Genomic DNA, 14,898 nt, shown 5'->3' on the forward strand with positions numbered 1-14,898 from the left:
AAAAAGAAGAACTAATTCTAAATGTTTGACGCTGCATATTTGGGGAAAAAAAGTTGTAATCTTAACAGTAAAACGTCATGTCTTTAGAAAATTAAGTCATGAGGAAAATTGTAATTTTACGAGTGTAAAGTAATATTTTTAGCTAATAGTTGGTATTTAAACATAATGAGCTATATGTCTAAATGTATTTGATAATAGCTTGTTTGCCGCTAAAATAAATACAAACTCTGTAAACCTAATGTGAGCTTTTTAATTTGAGAAAAAAAAAAAGACTTCAATGCCGTTCTCACTCAAAGAGGACATGTCTCAAGATAGCAACGGAGATGTCGGGCCTTGTTGCTTAATGTTAACCACGTGCAGTGAGAGCTGGTATGCAGGAAGAGGAAATGGCACTTAAAGTCACCATTGTTGGAATTCACAGCCAATCTGGAGATAATAATGCCACGGTCAATGGCAGACAGTCGATTCACAGATAACATCTTTTTTTTTCTCCCCCATTTGTTAAATCGCTATCATCGCAGGACTCGGACGAGGTGGTGACCTTGCAACTGTGCTCATATACGATTTTAGTCATAGAACATGCCCTCAGTCTATACGTCTCCTAAATTCACAGGACATACTTAGAATGAATTAGTGTACTCCGAAAGGTATCACAATACTGCACGCAATATGATGATGGCAACCAAACATGAATGATAACTAGTGGTTGTGAAGAGGTTCAACTGGAGTTTTGTATTTAGTATGATTTGGTGCAAAAAATATTTATGCATGATAATTAATAAAACCAGATGATAAAAAAAGAAAATACAATCTAAATATATGTAACTATAATGGAACAAATAGAAAAATTAAAACATTTAAAAACAAAATAACAGACAAAACCTACAGCACATTTTGTTTAAATAAAAGTATCAAAAAAATATAAATCCTAAAATGAATCCAAATAAGTAAACATGAATATTATAAACAAACTACTATTGGGCAGCATGGTGGGTGACTGGTTAGCACGTCTACCTCACAGTTCTGAGGACCCGGGTTCAAATCCGGCCTCGCCTGTGTGGAGTTTGCATGTTCTCCCCGTGCCTGTGTGGGTTTTCTCCGGTTACTCCGGTTTCCTCCCACATCCCAAAAACATGAATGGTAGGTTAATTGAAGACTCTAAATTGTCCGTGGGTGTGAATGTGAGTGCGAATGGTTGTCTGCGATTGGCTGGCTACCAGTTCAAGGTGTACCCCGCCTCTCGCCTGAAGATATCTGGGATGGGCTCCAGCACGCCCGCGACCCTAGTAAGGAAAAGTGGCGCAAATGTGAGTGCGAATGGTTGTTTGTTTCTATGAGCCCTGCGATTGGCTGGCGACCAGTTCAGACCAGTACGGAACGGAAAATGGATGGAAGTTTGGAAACTGCTATTGAAAAAAACAATACTTAATATTACAACTACACCTACAGTACTACAACTAGAACACCTACTGCTACTACTACTACTACAGTACGTGTGAGAGGCGGGGTACACCCTAAACTGGGGGCCAGCCAATCACAAGGCACATATAAACAAACAACCATTCGCACTCACACCTACGGGCAATTTAGAGTCTTTAATTAACCTACCATTCATGTTTTTGGGATGTGGGAGGAAACCGGAGTAACCGGAGAAAACCCATGCAGGCACGGGGAGAACATGCAAAATCCACACAGGCGAGGCCGGATTTGAACCCGGGTCCTCAGAACTGTGAGGCAGATGTGCTAACAAGTCGTTCACCGTGCTGTCACTAATTAATATAGTTTTTAAATAAATGCAGGGTCTATAGTATAATTAATATTACATACCCATGGCGTAAAGCACATATTGTTTGACATTCTTTATGGTCATACATGTATTAAAATGTGGTTCAATTTTATATGATATTAAACTGTCATGACAACATGGTAACCATCAGATAGCAGTGTGGTGACTATTTTGTACGTATATTTGCACATCGTGCGCCTTGTACACGGAGCTAATGAGAGCATTCATTAGCTGCATGTTGGTTGGTGTGATACACATGCCGGTCTCTCATTGTTTTCTCTCCCGGCCAGTAACTCTTCGCCATGACGACTGCTAATTAAGGATGATTCTTATGTGTGCCCTTTGCCCTTAGTGACACCAACCACTTTAAATTATTCACATCCCTAAAATGAGCCCCTGGACGCGTAAGGGCAGAGAGACCTCTAACCTCGGACTCTGGTCTTTGGACTCTGGTCTTTGGCCACAGAAATCTATAGTTTGCAATTTGAACTGACCCACACAGTTGAAAACTAGACCTGACTGTCGGTAGACCAGTCCTTTCCAACCTTTATTGAACCAAGTCAGATATTTTACATTTAAAAAAATCTGGAAGCACATCATCCCAAAAAAAAAAAAAAAAAGCACAAAAAGTATACCGTACGTACAGTATATGCTTAAACAAATATCTTGTCTAAACTTACAAATATATTTACATACATATACACAGTATATGTATGTATACCTTCTGCCATCTCGTGGAAGAGCATTTAATTATGTCACTCTAATTCGCTAGCATAGATACAGTAGATGAACAAATGCGTAATAATTTTCGGAACAATTTAGTGCAATTGGATAATTTCCCAGTGGTTGGGAATCACTGTAGTAAATGGTGGAGAAATACAGCCAACATGACATGTCAGAGGCAGAATTAATTTATTCGCCTTTACCTTTCACACAGAACCCAGCGAAGCAGGATTATATGTCGCAACTCTAGTCAGATAGTTCGGTGTCTGGTGTGACAGCGGCAATTTCAACACAAAAGGGCGGTGTTGTGACGGTGTGTCAGTGTTTAGCACATCTGCCTTACATTTTTGAGGTTCTGGGTTTGAATCTCGTCTCAGTTTGCATGCTCTCCTTATGCTTGCGTGGGTACTATTCTGGCTTCCTGCCACATTTAAAAAACATACATAGTAGGTTCACTAAAGACACAAAACTGTCCCAAACTGTTCGCCTAAGTGCCATTCACAACAAAGTAACAAAGAAAAAGTCAGAAAATACTGGCTTTTCAGGTAGTGTGAAAGCAGGCTTGTGATGGTGTAAAACTGTTGGGCGACTTTGCACCCCTATTCTGTGTCAGTGCCGTCTATACAGAACAGCATCACAGAAAATGGACGGGCAATGTCGGCAGCAGTATAAGAGGCTCCTGATTACATCAGAGGACAGGGTATTGCTGGGATGATTCTGCCCCCCCCCCCCACCCCGCTATTCCATGCCTGTGCCATCTACAAAGAACAACAACACAGAAAAAAAATGGGAATTGGCTTTTCTAGGCAGTGTGAAAGTGACTTGTGAAATTTTGCCTGTTGACTTTATCCTCTTGTTCCCTGTTGGTGTCATTTATACAGAATAGCGACACGGGGAAATAAGCTGGGAAAATGCTACCTTTCACAAGCAGTGTGAAAGGGGCCTGTGATACTATCACATAGAATTTCCGGGTTGACTTTATTCCCCCATTCTTTGTTGATGCGGTTTCTTCAGAACAGCAACACATGAAAAAGTTTGACAATGTCGGCTAGGAAAGGCTCTGAATCCTAAATTTGGTAAAGCCTGACCTATAGTATCACGCAAGAACAAAACATGGTGGACTAAGAGGTCAGAGAATCAGGCTGTGAGATAAAAGTCGGACAATATCAGCTTTACAGGTAGTATGAAACGGGTTTCTTACACTACATCAGAAGGCAAAAAGGTAGCAGGATTGACTTTGTCTTCTCATTCCATGTCAGTGCCATTCACATACAACAGCAACACATAAAAAGCTGGAAAATGCCATCTTTTTAAAGTGTGAAGCGTGTTGGAGCAAAATTGTCATGGTGATTTTGTCCTGCCCCATTCTGCATCAATGCCACATCTGCAGAACAGTAGCATAAAAAGTCTGAGAACGCTGGCTCTACAGGCAGTGTGAAAGGGGCTTGTGAAGATGGACAATTCTCATTCTGTTTCGGTGTCATACAAAACATCTATACTGAAAAAAGGTGGAAAACCACCATCTTATTAGGCGCTGTGAAAGGGGTTTCTGATCCTACCTCAGAAGGCAGAAATTTGCCGGATCGACTCTTTAACCCCCATTCCATTTTGGTGCCAAATTGGCCCCATTTACGGGCAGCATGAAAGATGCTTCTGATACTACTTCAGATGGCGACATTTCGTGTTGGTGCCATTTATATGGAACAGCAACTCAGGGGAAAAAAGCCAAGAAAATGGTGAACCTGAAACCTACTTTGGGAAACTGTCCTATAATATCATGCAGTGACAAAACTAGTGGGACTATGAGGTCAAAGCATTAGGCTGTGAGTTGCTACTGTAAGTCTGGTGGACCCACGAGATCACCGCTGCGGGGTGCCACGTCTAATCCCTTTCCACGCACCGACACGGAAACATATGTTCCGCAAGGTCGCAACTGCCCCACTGCCACATTTTTATTATAAGCGCTGATATCAAAGCCCACATCAGTGACCATGAGCAAAAATCGAGCATGTCATTCTGCCTGCACTATAATTGTGGCTTAGCGCTTTGATTAATCGCTCTTTAATCTGATCACTACATTTATGTTCCTCATCACAGAGAAATAAGCCTGCTGCTGATTATTCCTTCCCTCTCATTCTTTTGCGCTGAGGATTGCAACTCAATTATCTTCATGATTATCCTGCGGGTTTTAATTTAATCAGCCCCCTGCCATATTTCAGCACAACACGCTATCATAACACAACACTGTACTGCACTTAAGCCTGTTAGGGCCTCAGAGTTAATATTGAGCCACGGCCGGCGTAGAGTGAAGGGAAGGAGGTGTGGCGGGGGAACAGCTGTCATAATTATGCACGTGTTAAACATATTTCACACTCGTCAGGCGGGCCCTCATATTAATCTAACGGCAATATGCTTCGCTTGTGATCTGCTGCCACACAATCTGTTCGGCTCGCCGCTTAATTGTGACACACAGCACAAGTACAAGCGGGAGGCGGGTTAAGGAGGTTCAAGCCTTGTCACAAGATCACGCGCCATAATTGCAGCACTTGGCAGCTTGAAGGAGCCATATTTCTCAACTGGAATTGCCCTTATTCCATCTTTGTTACAGAGAACGGAAAACGAACCACAAAAAGACTGAAAATAAGTTGGGTTTTTTTAAACCACAAAAGGGGTACTGTCAAGGCCGGCAAGACTTTCTCTGCTGGCCTAAACATTATCGGGTGTAACAATTCATTAACTACATGGATGTATCAATTTAAATCCCTATGATCCAACTGCATTGATCTGAGCTCTGCAAATTGGCCTCCTGGACGACATAAATCGATTTAAAATGATTTTAAAACAGGGTTTCGCCATCTCGCCAATGGCTAATTGAAACAGGATTTCCCACATTCGCCACACTGCCGAATCAAAATTGCCTGAAGTCAAAACTCAAAAGCCCTTCCTGATAAAATTCAAAGTGAGCGCACTCATGCTACTGTGTGTGAACGGTGTTAGTGGTTTAGCTTTTCTTCCGCTTCGTAAAATGTTTCAATCCCCCGTCCAGCCGCTGCTGGCTAAGCAGTCAGGCTCACGGTCTTTCCCAGCTGGGGGGAGCGGCGCATCGGGGAAGACAAGACCCGATGCCGCTTGGCGGCGAATTGAAGTATGCACATTTATTATTGCAACGTATGTTTCAAGTGGCGATGGTCAATGTGTCCTGCAATTCACACTGGTTCTCGCAGCTAGCTAGCTGCCTTCTTCATCAAAGCATGAGCCGCTAATCCCACTTGGGTTGTCATGCCGACCGGCGGTGGCGGCGGTGCTGGCTCGAAGCAGGGCCATACATAGCTACCTAGCCATTTGTGGGCCTAAGGCAAACATTGTCAGACACTAAAGGTTTAGCCACATAACACATGTGATCTTGTGTCTAACTACACACAAGTGTGGCTAGGAGATTTTTATACTGTTAGTCACATTTGGCTAGGAAGTTTAATGACCCAGTGCCAACCCTGTAAAAGGTAATCAATCGATTGTATCAACAGTAGGAAAAAACGCATTGGATTAACAGTAAGCATGTCAGACTTTATATGGATGGGTGTGTGTTTTTATTAGCACTTTTAACTCATTCACTGCCAGCCGTTTCCTGAGCCCCTTGACTGCCAGGCATTTCTGAGCAATTTCACTCATTTTTCAAGCCCCACAGAATATTGTGTAATATGATGATGTAAACACCAAAATGACCAAACGAAAGATCAGACTCTCTTCTTTCATCAGGAAAAAAATTTGTCTCTATCTTATATTCTTTAGTAATCATCAGTCAAATATAGGCTACTTTCCGCCAAATCTGTTTCTGGAAGAAAACAACTGAGAAAACAGCCTTTTTGTAAAACCAGACACATCAAGCAGAACAATGACTTTGACACCATTGGGTGAAAATCTCAAACATCTGAACACTCACAGGTGATCATGGGAGTATCAAACTGTGTGTTTTTTTCTGGTGCTATTGTGTGGGCCGGTCTGAGAAGCAAACCACATCTCCCATGATCCCCTGCGCACTGCCTCGGGGATCATGGGAGACTAATGGAACTTCCTGCGAAGTTTAAATCACAAGTATGGACACATTTTGGTTTTGCAGTGAACAAAAACATGAGGCATATGAAAAAGCTGTTTGCTGATAAGAGAAGCCACTTTATGAACCATCACCCAGAAAAGCATGTCAGGCCAAACATCAGTTCGTGAGACATTTCAACCAGGTGTTCCTCATGACACGAGAGCTTACAGGTTGGCGAACACGATTGAGCCAAGGTACAAAATTCCATCACGGATATCCATCCATCCATTTTCTGTACCACTTTTCCTCACTAGGGTCACGGGCGTGCTGGAGCCTACTCCAGCTATCTTCGGGCGAGAGGCGGAGTACAACTGGTCTGAACTGGTCGCCAGCCAATCGCAGGGCACATAGAAACAAACAACCATTCGCACTCACATTCTCGCCGCTTTTCCTCACTAGGGTCACGGGCGTGCTGGAGCCTATCCCAGCTATCTTCAGGCAGGAGGCGGGGTACACCCTGAACTGGTTGCCAACCAATCGCAGGGCACACATAAACAAATTTGCACTCACATTCACACCTAAGGGCAATTTGGAGTCTTCAATTTACCTACCTAGCATGTTTTTGGGATGTGGGAGGAAACCAGAGGGCCCGGAGAAAACCCATGCAGGCACGGGGAGAACATGCAAACGCCACACAGGCGGGGCCAGGAATTGAACCCCCGCACTGTCCAGTATCCAGGTATTTCTTTCACAGTCACACTGGTTGAATTTTGGGCTAAAAAGTTACTGAATCGATTTCAAGCCACTGAATCATTTCGGATCATATCGCGCTAGATGTTCTAGATTCTAGATGCGGATAAGCGGATGGATGGATGGATCATTCTAGATGAACCAATATCATCCTTGAATTCAATAGGCAACCGTGAATCGTGATACAAATCAAACTGTTGTTAAAATGAATCGTTACACCCCTATTTACAACCTGAATTCCAGTAATTGTTCCATAAGGCCCTATGTCAAGATCCTGTTCATGGACTTCAGCTCTGCATTAAACACCATCATTCCTCTCCCCCAAGCTCCTCCAGCTCAGTGCTTACTGCATTATTAGATATGTTTTGTAATGTTATTAGATAAATGTTGATTCTGAACTGCTCAATATGATGTACGTGGCATAATTCTCAGTACTATATTGGGTTTTTGTATAGTATTGATGGGTTCTATAATTGCAGCATGATAGTGGTGGTGGTATGTCCCCACTGAAGGCCTGAGTATCAAATGTACAGCCCACCGATGGATCTAATAGTTGTCAATATCTTGTATCATTCACTGCAAGCTACAATACGGAATATCCATCCATTCTCTATACTGATATCATGTTCAGGGTCACGAGGAGGATGAGCCTATAACAGCTGACTATGGGTAAAAGGCAAACTATAATCTGGACTGGTCGCCAGTCAATCGCAGGGCACATATACATAGAGCCAGACAAACATTCACACCATCACTGAACGGGAACCGACCCCACGCTGCCTACAGCGAAGTGAGGCGAGTGTACCATAAACCATCACTGACCCAATATGGAATAACTTCACCTAAAAAACACATTCAAAATTAAATTGATGGAATGGAATGAATACTGGCTAGCCATGGTAACCTCTCATCTCCAATATTGCTGGATCAGCCAGGACACCCCACATGGAGCGCTCTCACTAGCATAGGTGCTAACAGACAAAATTAAAATGGTTAAATTTCAAATTGTACGACACTGTCCAATGACAATAAGGACTCATTCTAAAAAGAGATTCAAAATGATTTTGTTGGCGCACCGACTTGTAACAATCTATATCATGACCATGATCACCGTGCATCATCACTTGAGTGGTCTTCATTATTGCTGGCTGCACCAGCTAGGATACCCCTCATGTGGTTTTAGCGCTAGCAATGCTGCTAATGCTGAGGTAGGGGAGCCCTGGAGCTAAAAACTTTAATTGTACCTCAGTGTTTCATTAGTGTGCTACATTGCCAACTACTGACCTGGCATGCATATAGTACTCCAACCTGATCCAGCTTTGCGGGTCCATTGAATAATTTGCACAAAGTCATAAAAGACTTTTTAAAAGTTAGCCCAAAACGTAATGCAAAACTACTTACAACAACTTAATGATACATTGGGCAGTGTGACAAAAATATTACCTAAGTCCATTTTTATTATATAGTCGTAATGTTCCACCTACCGGAGAAGCTCGGAAACCAACTTTTAATAGAGATCACATTTTATAATGCATTTACAATAAAACTATGATATTATGAAAGTGGAAATATGAGGCTGCATTTGAAATAGTTAGGAAAATGTCTGTGAGTGGGCCAGAAACAATTTTTGAAGGCAATAAAGGGGGTGGAAATGCATTAGATTTCATGTAAATCAATGGTGAGAGTTAGGAATTAAGGTTTAGGGTTCAAAGTTTAGTGTTATGGTTAAGAGTTGAGGTTAGGGGTTACAGTGATTGTATTGGTTGGGGGTAGGGGTTAGGGTCAAGGTTAAAAGTGATTCAATGGCTAGGGTGAGGGGATAGGATTAGGCTTGAGGGTTTAGCGTTATGGTTAATGTGAAGGAATGGTTGGATTTAGGGGTTGTGATTAATTTAATTGCAGGTTTAGAGTTAGGCATTTGGGGTTCAGGGCTGGTGTAAAGTTGGGTTATGGTGCATGAATGTTAGGATTAGAGGTTTTGGCATTAGGGGGTTAAGGGCTAGTGTAAAGTTGGTTAAAGGTGCATGAATGCTTAGTGTTAGAGGTTTAGGCTTGGGTTGGAGTTAAGCGTTGGGTTTAGGTGATTGAATGGTTAGGGTTTTGGGTGTTGGATTGTGGTTTAGGGGTGAAGGTTAACTTGATTGAATGGTTGGGGGTTTAGGGTTAGAGTTGGCATTTAGGGGATAGAGTTAACTTCATTGAATGTTTAGGGTTAGGTTTTAGGGGGTAATTTTACTGAATGAATCTTGGTTGTAGTAATTATTCAAGGTTTCCGGGAAGAACAACAACGTAATCGCAGAACAGTTGGTTGAACTTTTATTGTGTCTCTTATCTCCTCTACTACAATGGATTCAAGTGGTCAATGTTTGGCCAAAAGGAAAATAACAGTCTTGTTGATTTGCTGTACAGAAATGATTTATTGAGAAACTCTCATATTGTCAATGAGGTTTTCTCCAAAGGATAAAAAGTTAATCTTTCAATAGACCTCTCAGCATGGCCCCTACTAACATTTTGTCATCTTAGTAGCATCTTTATGAACTAGGTAGCAAACTTTCTCTGAGAATTCAAGCAATCTGGCCTTTAATTGCAATCAGACAACCAGCCGAGTATGTCTCGAAATCCAACCCAGCGTGATGATGCACTAACCCCGTTGCCGGGTCAATAAAACCGCATACTGGCACGCCTGTACTTCCTCCTGCTAAAGAAGGGAAAATAGATTACCGATAGCTGTCCCGAGGGGGGGATGCAAACAAACATACAAATAAAGCAGCAGTCTGAGTCTCGCCGCCGATGCCCACCAGATAGGAAATGTGTGTCTAAAAATGTGCACGGCAGGTCTGCAAAAGCAGCAGCGGAAGAGCTGTAGGGGAGACTCTGAGGAAACATGAGGAATCTTGAATGAGTTAGACAGAAAGAAACAGAAGGGTCTGTGTGAGTCTGATTGAAATTATAACCAAAAATATTATCAGATGAATCTTGTGTAAAACAGCACCTGAAGATCAACGTCAAACAGCTTAAACGGATGCCGTCCGTGGCACTCACTCAATCTGGGAAGTATTTAATGCACCGCTTGATAATCTCTTTGCAATCTGAAAGGGATATCCTGGAGATTAATTTTGGGACTAATATGAATAATATGCGTCCCAGGCCCAGGGCTGCGCTGTACTGAACATTGTGTTTAGGAAAGCGCTGGGTGGAATACACACAACAACATATTTATGATTTTAGCTGCATCCAAACTAAAGAAAAGTAGCAGTCTTGTTTCAGGTCAAATTGATCCGTTCTAAAGTTAACAAGATCAGAAAACAAATTTAAAAATGGAAATGTTAAAAAATTGGGGCGTATCACTACAGCCCCATGCAACACTCATATTTAATGTTTCATTATTGTAGATAATATAATGACTTACTTTTCTCATCCTGTTACAATTAGTGCTTTGTCTTCATTTCTCTCTCCCCTCGAGAAACTTTGTTCTGTTTGAATCTGATACTCAATAAACTTCAATTTTAACACTAAGAAACCACAGCAGAAGCTTAAACACTCCTCTGTGACATAGTAAAACTGTTCCGTCATAAAAGGGATACAGATCATCCATTCTGGTTGACCGAACAGCCGAACAGGACAACATTTTTTTGTTGAATAATTACAAATAAATGTTAAAAAATGTATAAACCTTCTAATGCTGGCCTTCTTCTTTTCACTTTTTTCATTTTATATCTTTTCTTCTTCTTCTTTTCCTTTCGGCTTGTCCCGTTAGGGGTCGCCACAGCGCGTCATCCTTTTCCATGATAACCTATCTCCTGCATCCTCCTCTCGAACACCAACTGCCCTCATGTCTTCCCTCACGACATCCATCAACCTTCTCTTTGGTCTTCCTCTAGCTCTCTTGCCTGGCAGCTCCATCCTCATCATCCTTCTACCAATATACTCACTCTCTCTCCTCTGGACGTGTCCAAACCATTGAAGTCTGCTCTCTCTAACTTTGTCTCCAAAACATCGAACCTTGGCTGTCCCTCTGATGAGCTCATTTCTAATTTTATCCAACCTGGTCACTCCGAGAGCGAACCTCAACATCTTCATTTCCGCCACCTCCAGCTCTGCTTCCTGTTTTCTCTTCAGTGCCACTGTCTCTAATCCATACATCATGGCTGGCCTCACCACTGTTTTATAAACTTTGCCCTTCATCCTAGCAGAGACTCTTCTGTCACATAACACACCTGACACCTTCCTCCACCCGTTCCAACCTGCTTGGACCCGTTTCTTCACTTCCTGACCACACTCACCATTGCTCTGGACGGTTGACCCCAAGTATTTAAAGTCCTCTACCCTTGCCATCTCTTCTCCCTGTAGCCTCATTCTTCCCCCACCACCCCTCTCATTCATGCACATATATTCTGTTTTACTTCGGCTAATCTTCATTCCTCTTCTTTCCAGTGCATGCCTCCATCTTTCTAACTGTTCCTCCAGCTGCTCCCTGCTTTCACTGCAGATCACAATGTCATCTGCAAACATCATGGTCCACGGTGATTCCAGTCTAACCTCATCTGTCAGCCTATCCATCACCACTGCAAAAAGGAAGGGGCTCAGGGCTGATCCCTGATGCAGTCCCACGTCCACCTTAAATTCTTCTGTCACACCGACAGCACACCTCACCGCTGTTCTGCTGCCCTCGTACATGTCCTGTATTATTCTAACATACTTCTCTGCCACTCCAGACTTCCGCATGCAGTACCACAGTTCCTCTCTGGGTACTCTGTCATAGGCTTTCTCTAGATCTACAAAGACACAATGTAGCTCCTTCTGACCTTCTCTGTACTTTTCCATCAACATCCTCAAGGCAAATAATGCATCTGTGGTACTCTTTCTAGGCATGAAACCATACTGTTGCTCGCAAATACTCACTTCTGTCCTGAGTCTAGCCTCCACTACTCTTTCCCATAACTTCATTGTGTGGCTCATCAACTTTATTCCTCTATAGTTGCCACAGCTCTGCACATCACCTTTGTTCTTAAAAATGGGCACCAGTACACTTTTCCTCCATTCCTCAGGCATCTTCTCACGCACTAGAATTCTATTGAACAAGCTGGTCAAAAACTCCACAGCCACCTCTCCTAGATGCTTCCATACCTCCACAGGAATGTCATCAGGACCAACTGCCTTTCCATTTTTCATTCTCTTTAATGCCTTTCTAACTTCCCCCTTACTAATCATTGCCACTTCCTGGTCCACCACACTTGCCTCTTCTACTCTCCCTTCTCTATCATTTTCCTCATTCATCAACTCCTCGAAGTATTCTTTCCATCTACCTAGCACACTGCTGGCACCAGTCAACATATTTCCATCTCTATCCTTAATCACCCTAACCTGCTGCACATCCTTCCCATCTCTATCCCTCTGTCTGGCCAGCCTGTATAGATCCTTTTCTCCTTCTTTAGTGTCCAACCTGCCATACATGTCATCATATGCCTCTTGTTTTGCCTTTGCCACCTCTACCTTTGCCCTGTGTCGCATCTCAATGTATTCCTTTCGCCTCTCCTCGGTCCTCTCAGTGTCCCACTTCTTCTTAGCTAACCGTTTTCCTTGTATGATTTCCTGTACTGTGAGGTTCCACCACCAAGTCTCCTTCTCTCCTTTCCTGCCAGAAGATACACCAAGTACTCTCCTGCCTGCTTCTCTGATCACCTTGGCTGCAGTGGTCCAGTCTTCTGGAAGCTCTTCCCGTCCACCGAGAGCCTGTATCACCTCTTCCCGAAAAGCTGCACAACACTCGTCCTGTCTCAGCTTCCACCACATGGTTCTCTTCTCTGCCTTTGTCTTCCTAATTTTCCTCCCCACCACCAGAGTCATCTTACACACCACCATCCTATGCTGTCTAGCCACACTCTCCCCTACCACTACCTTACAGTTGGTAACCTCCTTCAGATTACATCGTCTGCACAAGATGTAATCCACCTGTGTGCTTCTACCTCCGCTCTTGTAGGTCACCCTATGTTCGTGCCTCTTCTGGAAAAAAGTGTTCACTACAGCCATTTGCATCCTTGTTGCAAAGTCTACCACCATCTGTCCCTCCAAGTTCCTTTCCTGGATGCCGTACTTACCCATCACTTCTTCATCACCCCTATTTCCTTCACCAACATGTCCATTACAATCTGCACCAATTACGACTCTCTCTCTGTCTGGGATGCTCAGAACTACATCATCTAGCTCCTTCCAGAATTTCTCTTTCACCTCTAGGTCACATCCTACCTGTGGGGCATAGCCACTAATCACATTACACATAACACCCTCAATTTCAAATTTCAGCCTCATCACTCGATCTGATACTCTTTTCACCTCCAAGACATTCTTAGCCAACTCTTCTTTTAAAATAACCCCGACTCCATTTCTCTTCCCATCTACACCATGGTAAAATAATTTAAACCCTCCCCCTAAACTTCTAGCCTTACTGCATTTCCACCTGGTCTCCTGGACACACAATATATCAACCTTTCTCCTAATCATCATGTCAACCAACTCCCAAGATTTTCCTGTCATAGTCCCAACATTCAAAGTCCCCACATTCAGTTCTAGGCTCTGTGTTTTCCTCTTCTCTTTCTGCCGAAGAACCCGCTTTCCACCTCTTCTTCTTCTTCTTTGACTTCGACTTCGACCCACAGTAGCTGAATTTCCAACAGCGCCCTGCAGGTTGACGGCGCCGGTGGCGGACGTTGTTAACCCGGGCCACGACCGATCCGGTATGGAATTCTTTGGATGAACGCTCATATTTGTTTGGCAAGGTTTTAAGCCGGATGCCCTTCCTGACGCAACCCTCTGCATTTATCCGGGCTTGGGACCGGCCTACAGTTTGCACTGACTTGTGCCCCCCATAGGGCTGCATTTGCCCCCCATAGGGCTGCATTTTCATTTTCATTTTATATCTTTTGATTATTCTATAATTTACTTGGTATATTAAATATATTGACCTTACAGTGGTACAGCTGAATAAAAGAGTGGACATAAATGTCGAATTTACACTCCATCCAGCCATCCATTTTCTGAGCCGCTTCTCCTCACTAGGGTCGCGGGCGTTCTGGAGCCTATCCCAGCTATCATCGGGCAGGAGGCGGGGTACACCCTGAACTGGCTGCCAGCCAATCGCAGGGCACATACAAACAAACAACCATTCGCACTCACATTCACACTTAACAATGAATCCATGTTTTTGGGATGTGGGAGGAAACCGGAGTGCCTGGAGAAAACCCACGCAGGCACGGGGAGAACATGCAAACTCCACACAGGCGGGGCCGGGGATTGAACCCCGCTCCTCAGAACTGTGAGGCTGACGCTCTAACCAGTCGGCCACCATGCCACCTAATTTACACTCTTTTTTTCAAATATTATACACTCATTCCACTGTGCTGCCTGGCTTGAAAAACATTCATGTTTCATTAATGACACAACATGAACCATTTTAAAATGTATCAAAAATAGTGTTTAGTGGGTGCGTGCCAAAGACAATGACATTACATTTGGGTGATGATCTGAACAAAGGTGCATAGATCCACCTCGCGAACGTACGCTCCCTACCCAACAAAATGGACGAGCTTCATCTTCTGTTAAAGACCAG

The 14,898-nt window shown here is 43.3% G+C and overlaps 1 protein-coding gene and 1 long non-coding RNA gene across 2 annotated transcripts in view; both read right to left on the bottom strand.

Annotated features, from left to right (window-relative positions):
• LOC133474163 (uncharacterized) overlaps positions 1-14,898 on the bottom strand; it is a 171,012-nt gene that overhangs the window by 114,231 nt on the left and 41,883 nt on the right. The gene's annotated exons all lie outside the window — the stretch shown is intronic.
• On the bottom strand, positions 11,027-13,963 carry LOC133466120 (uncharacterized). The gene has a single exon (XM_061749503.1). The coding sequence runs from the start codon at positions 13,824-13,826 to the stop codon at positions 11,046-11,048; it is 2,781 nt and encodes a 926-aa protein (XP_061605487.1). The 5' UTR covers positions 13,827-13,963; the 3' UTR covers positions 11,027-11,045.

The sequence above is a fragment of the Phyllopteryx taeniolatus genome, chromosome 2 (genome assembly GCF_024500385.1).
Source record: "Phyllopteryx taeniolatus isolate TA_2022b chromosome 2, UOR_Ptae_1.2, whole genome shotgun sequence".
Lineage (NCBI taxonomy): Eukaryota > Metazoa > Chordata > Actinopteri > Syngnathiformes > Syngnathidae > Phyllopteryx > Phyllopteryx taeniolatus.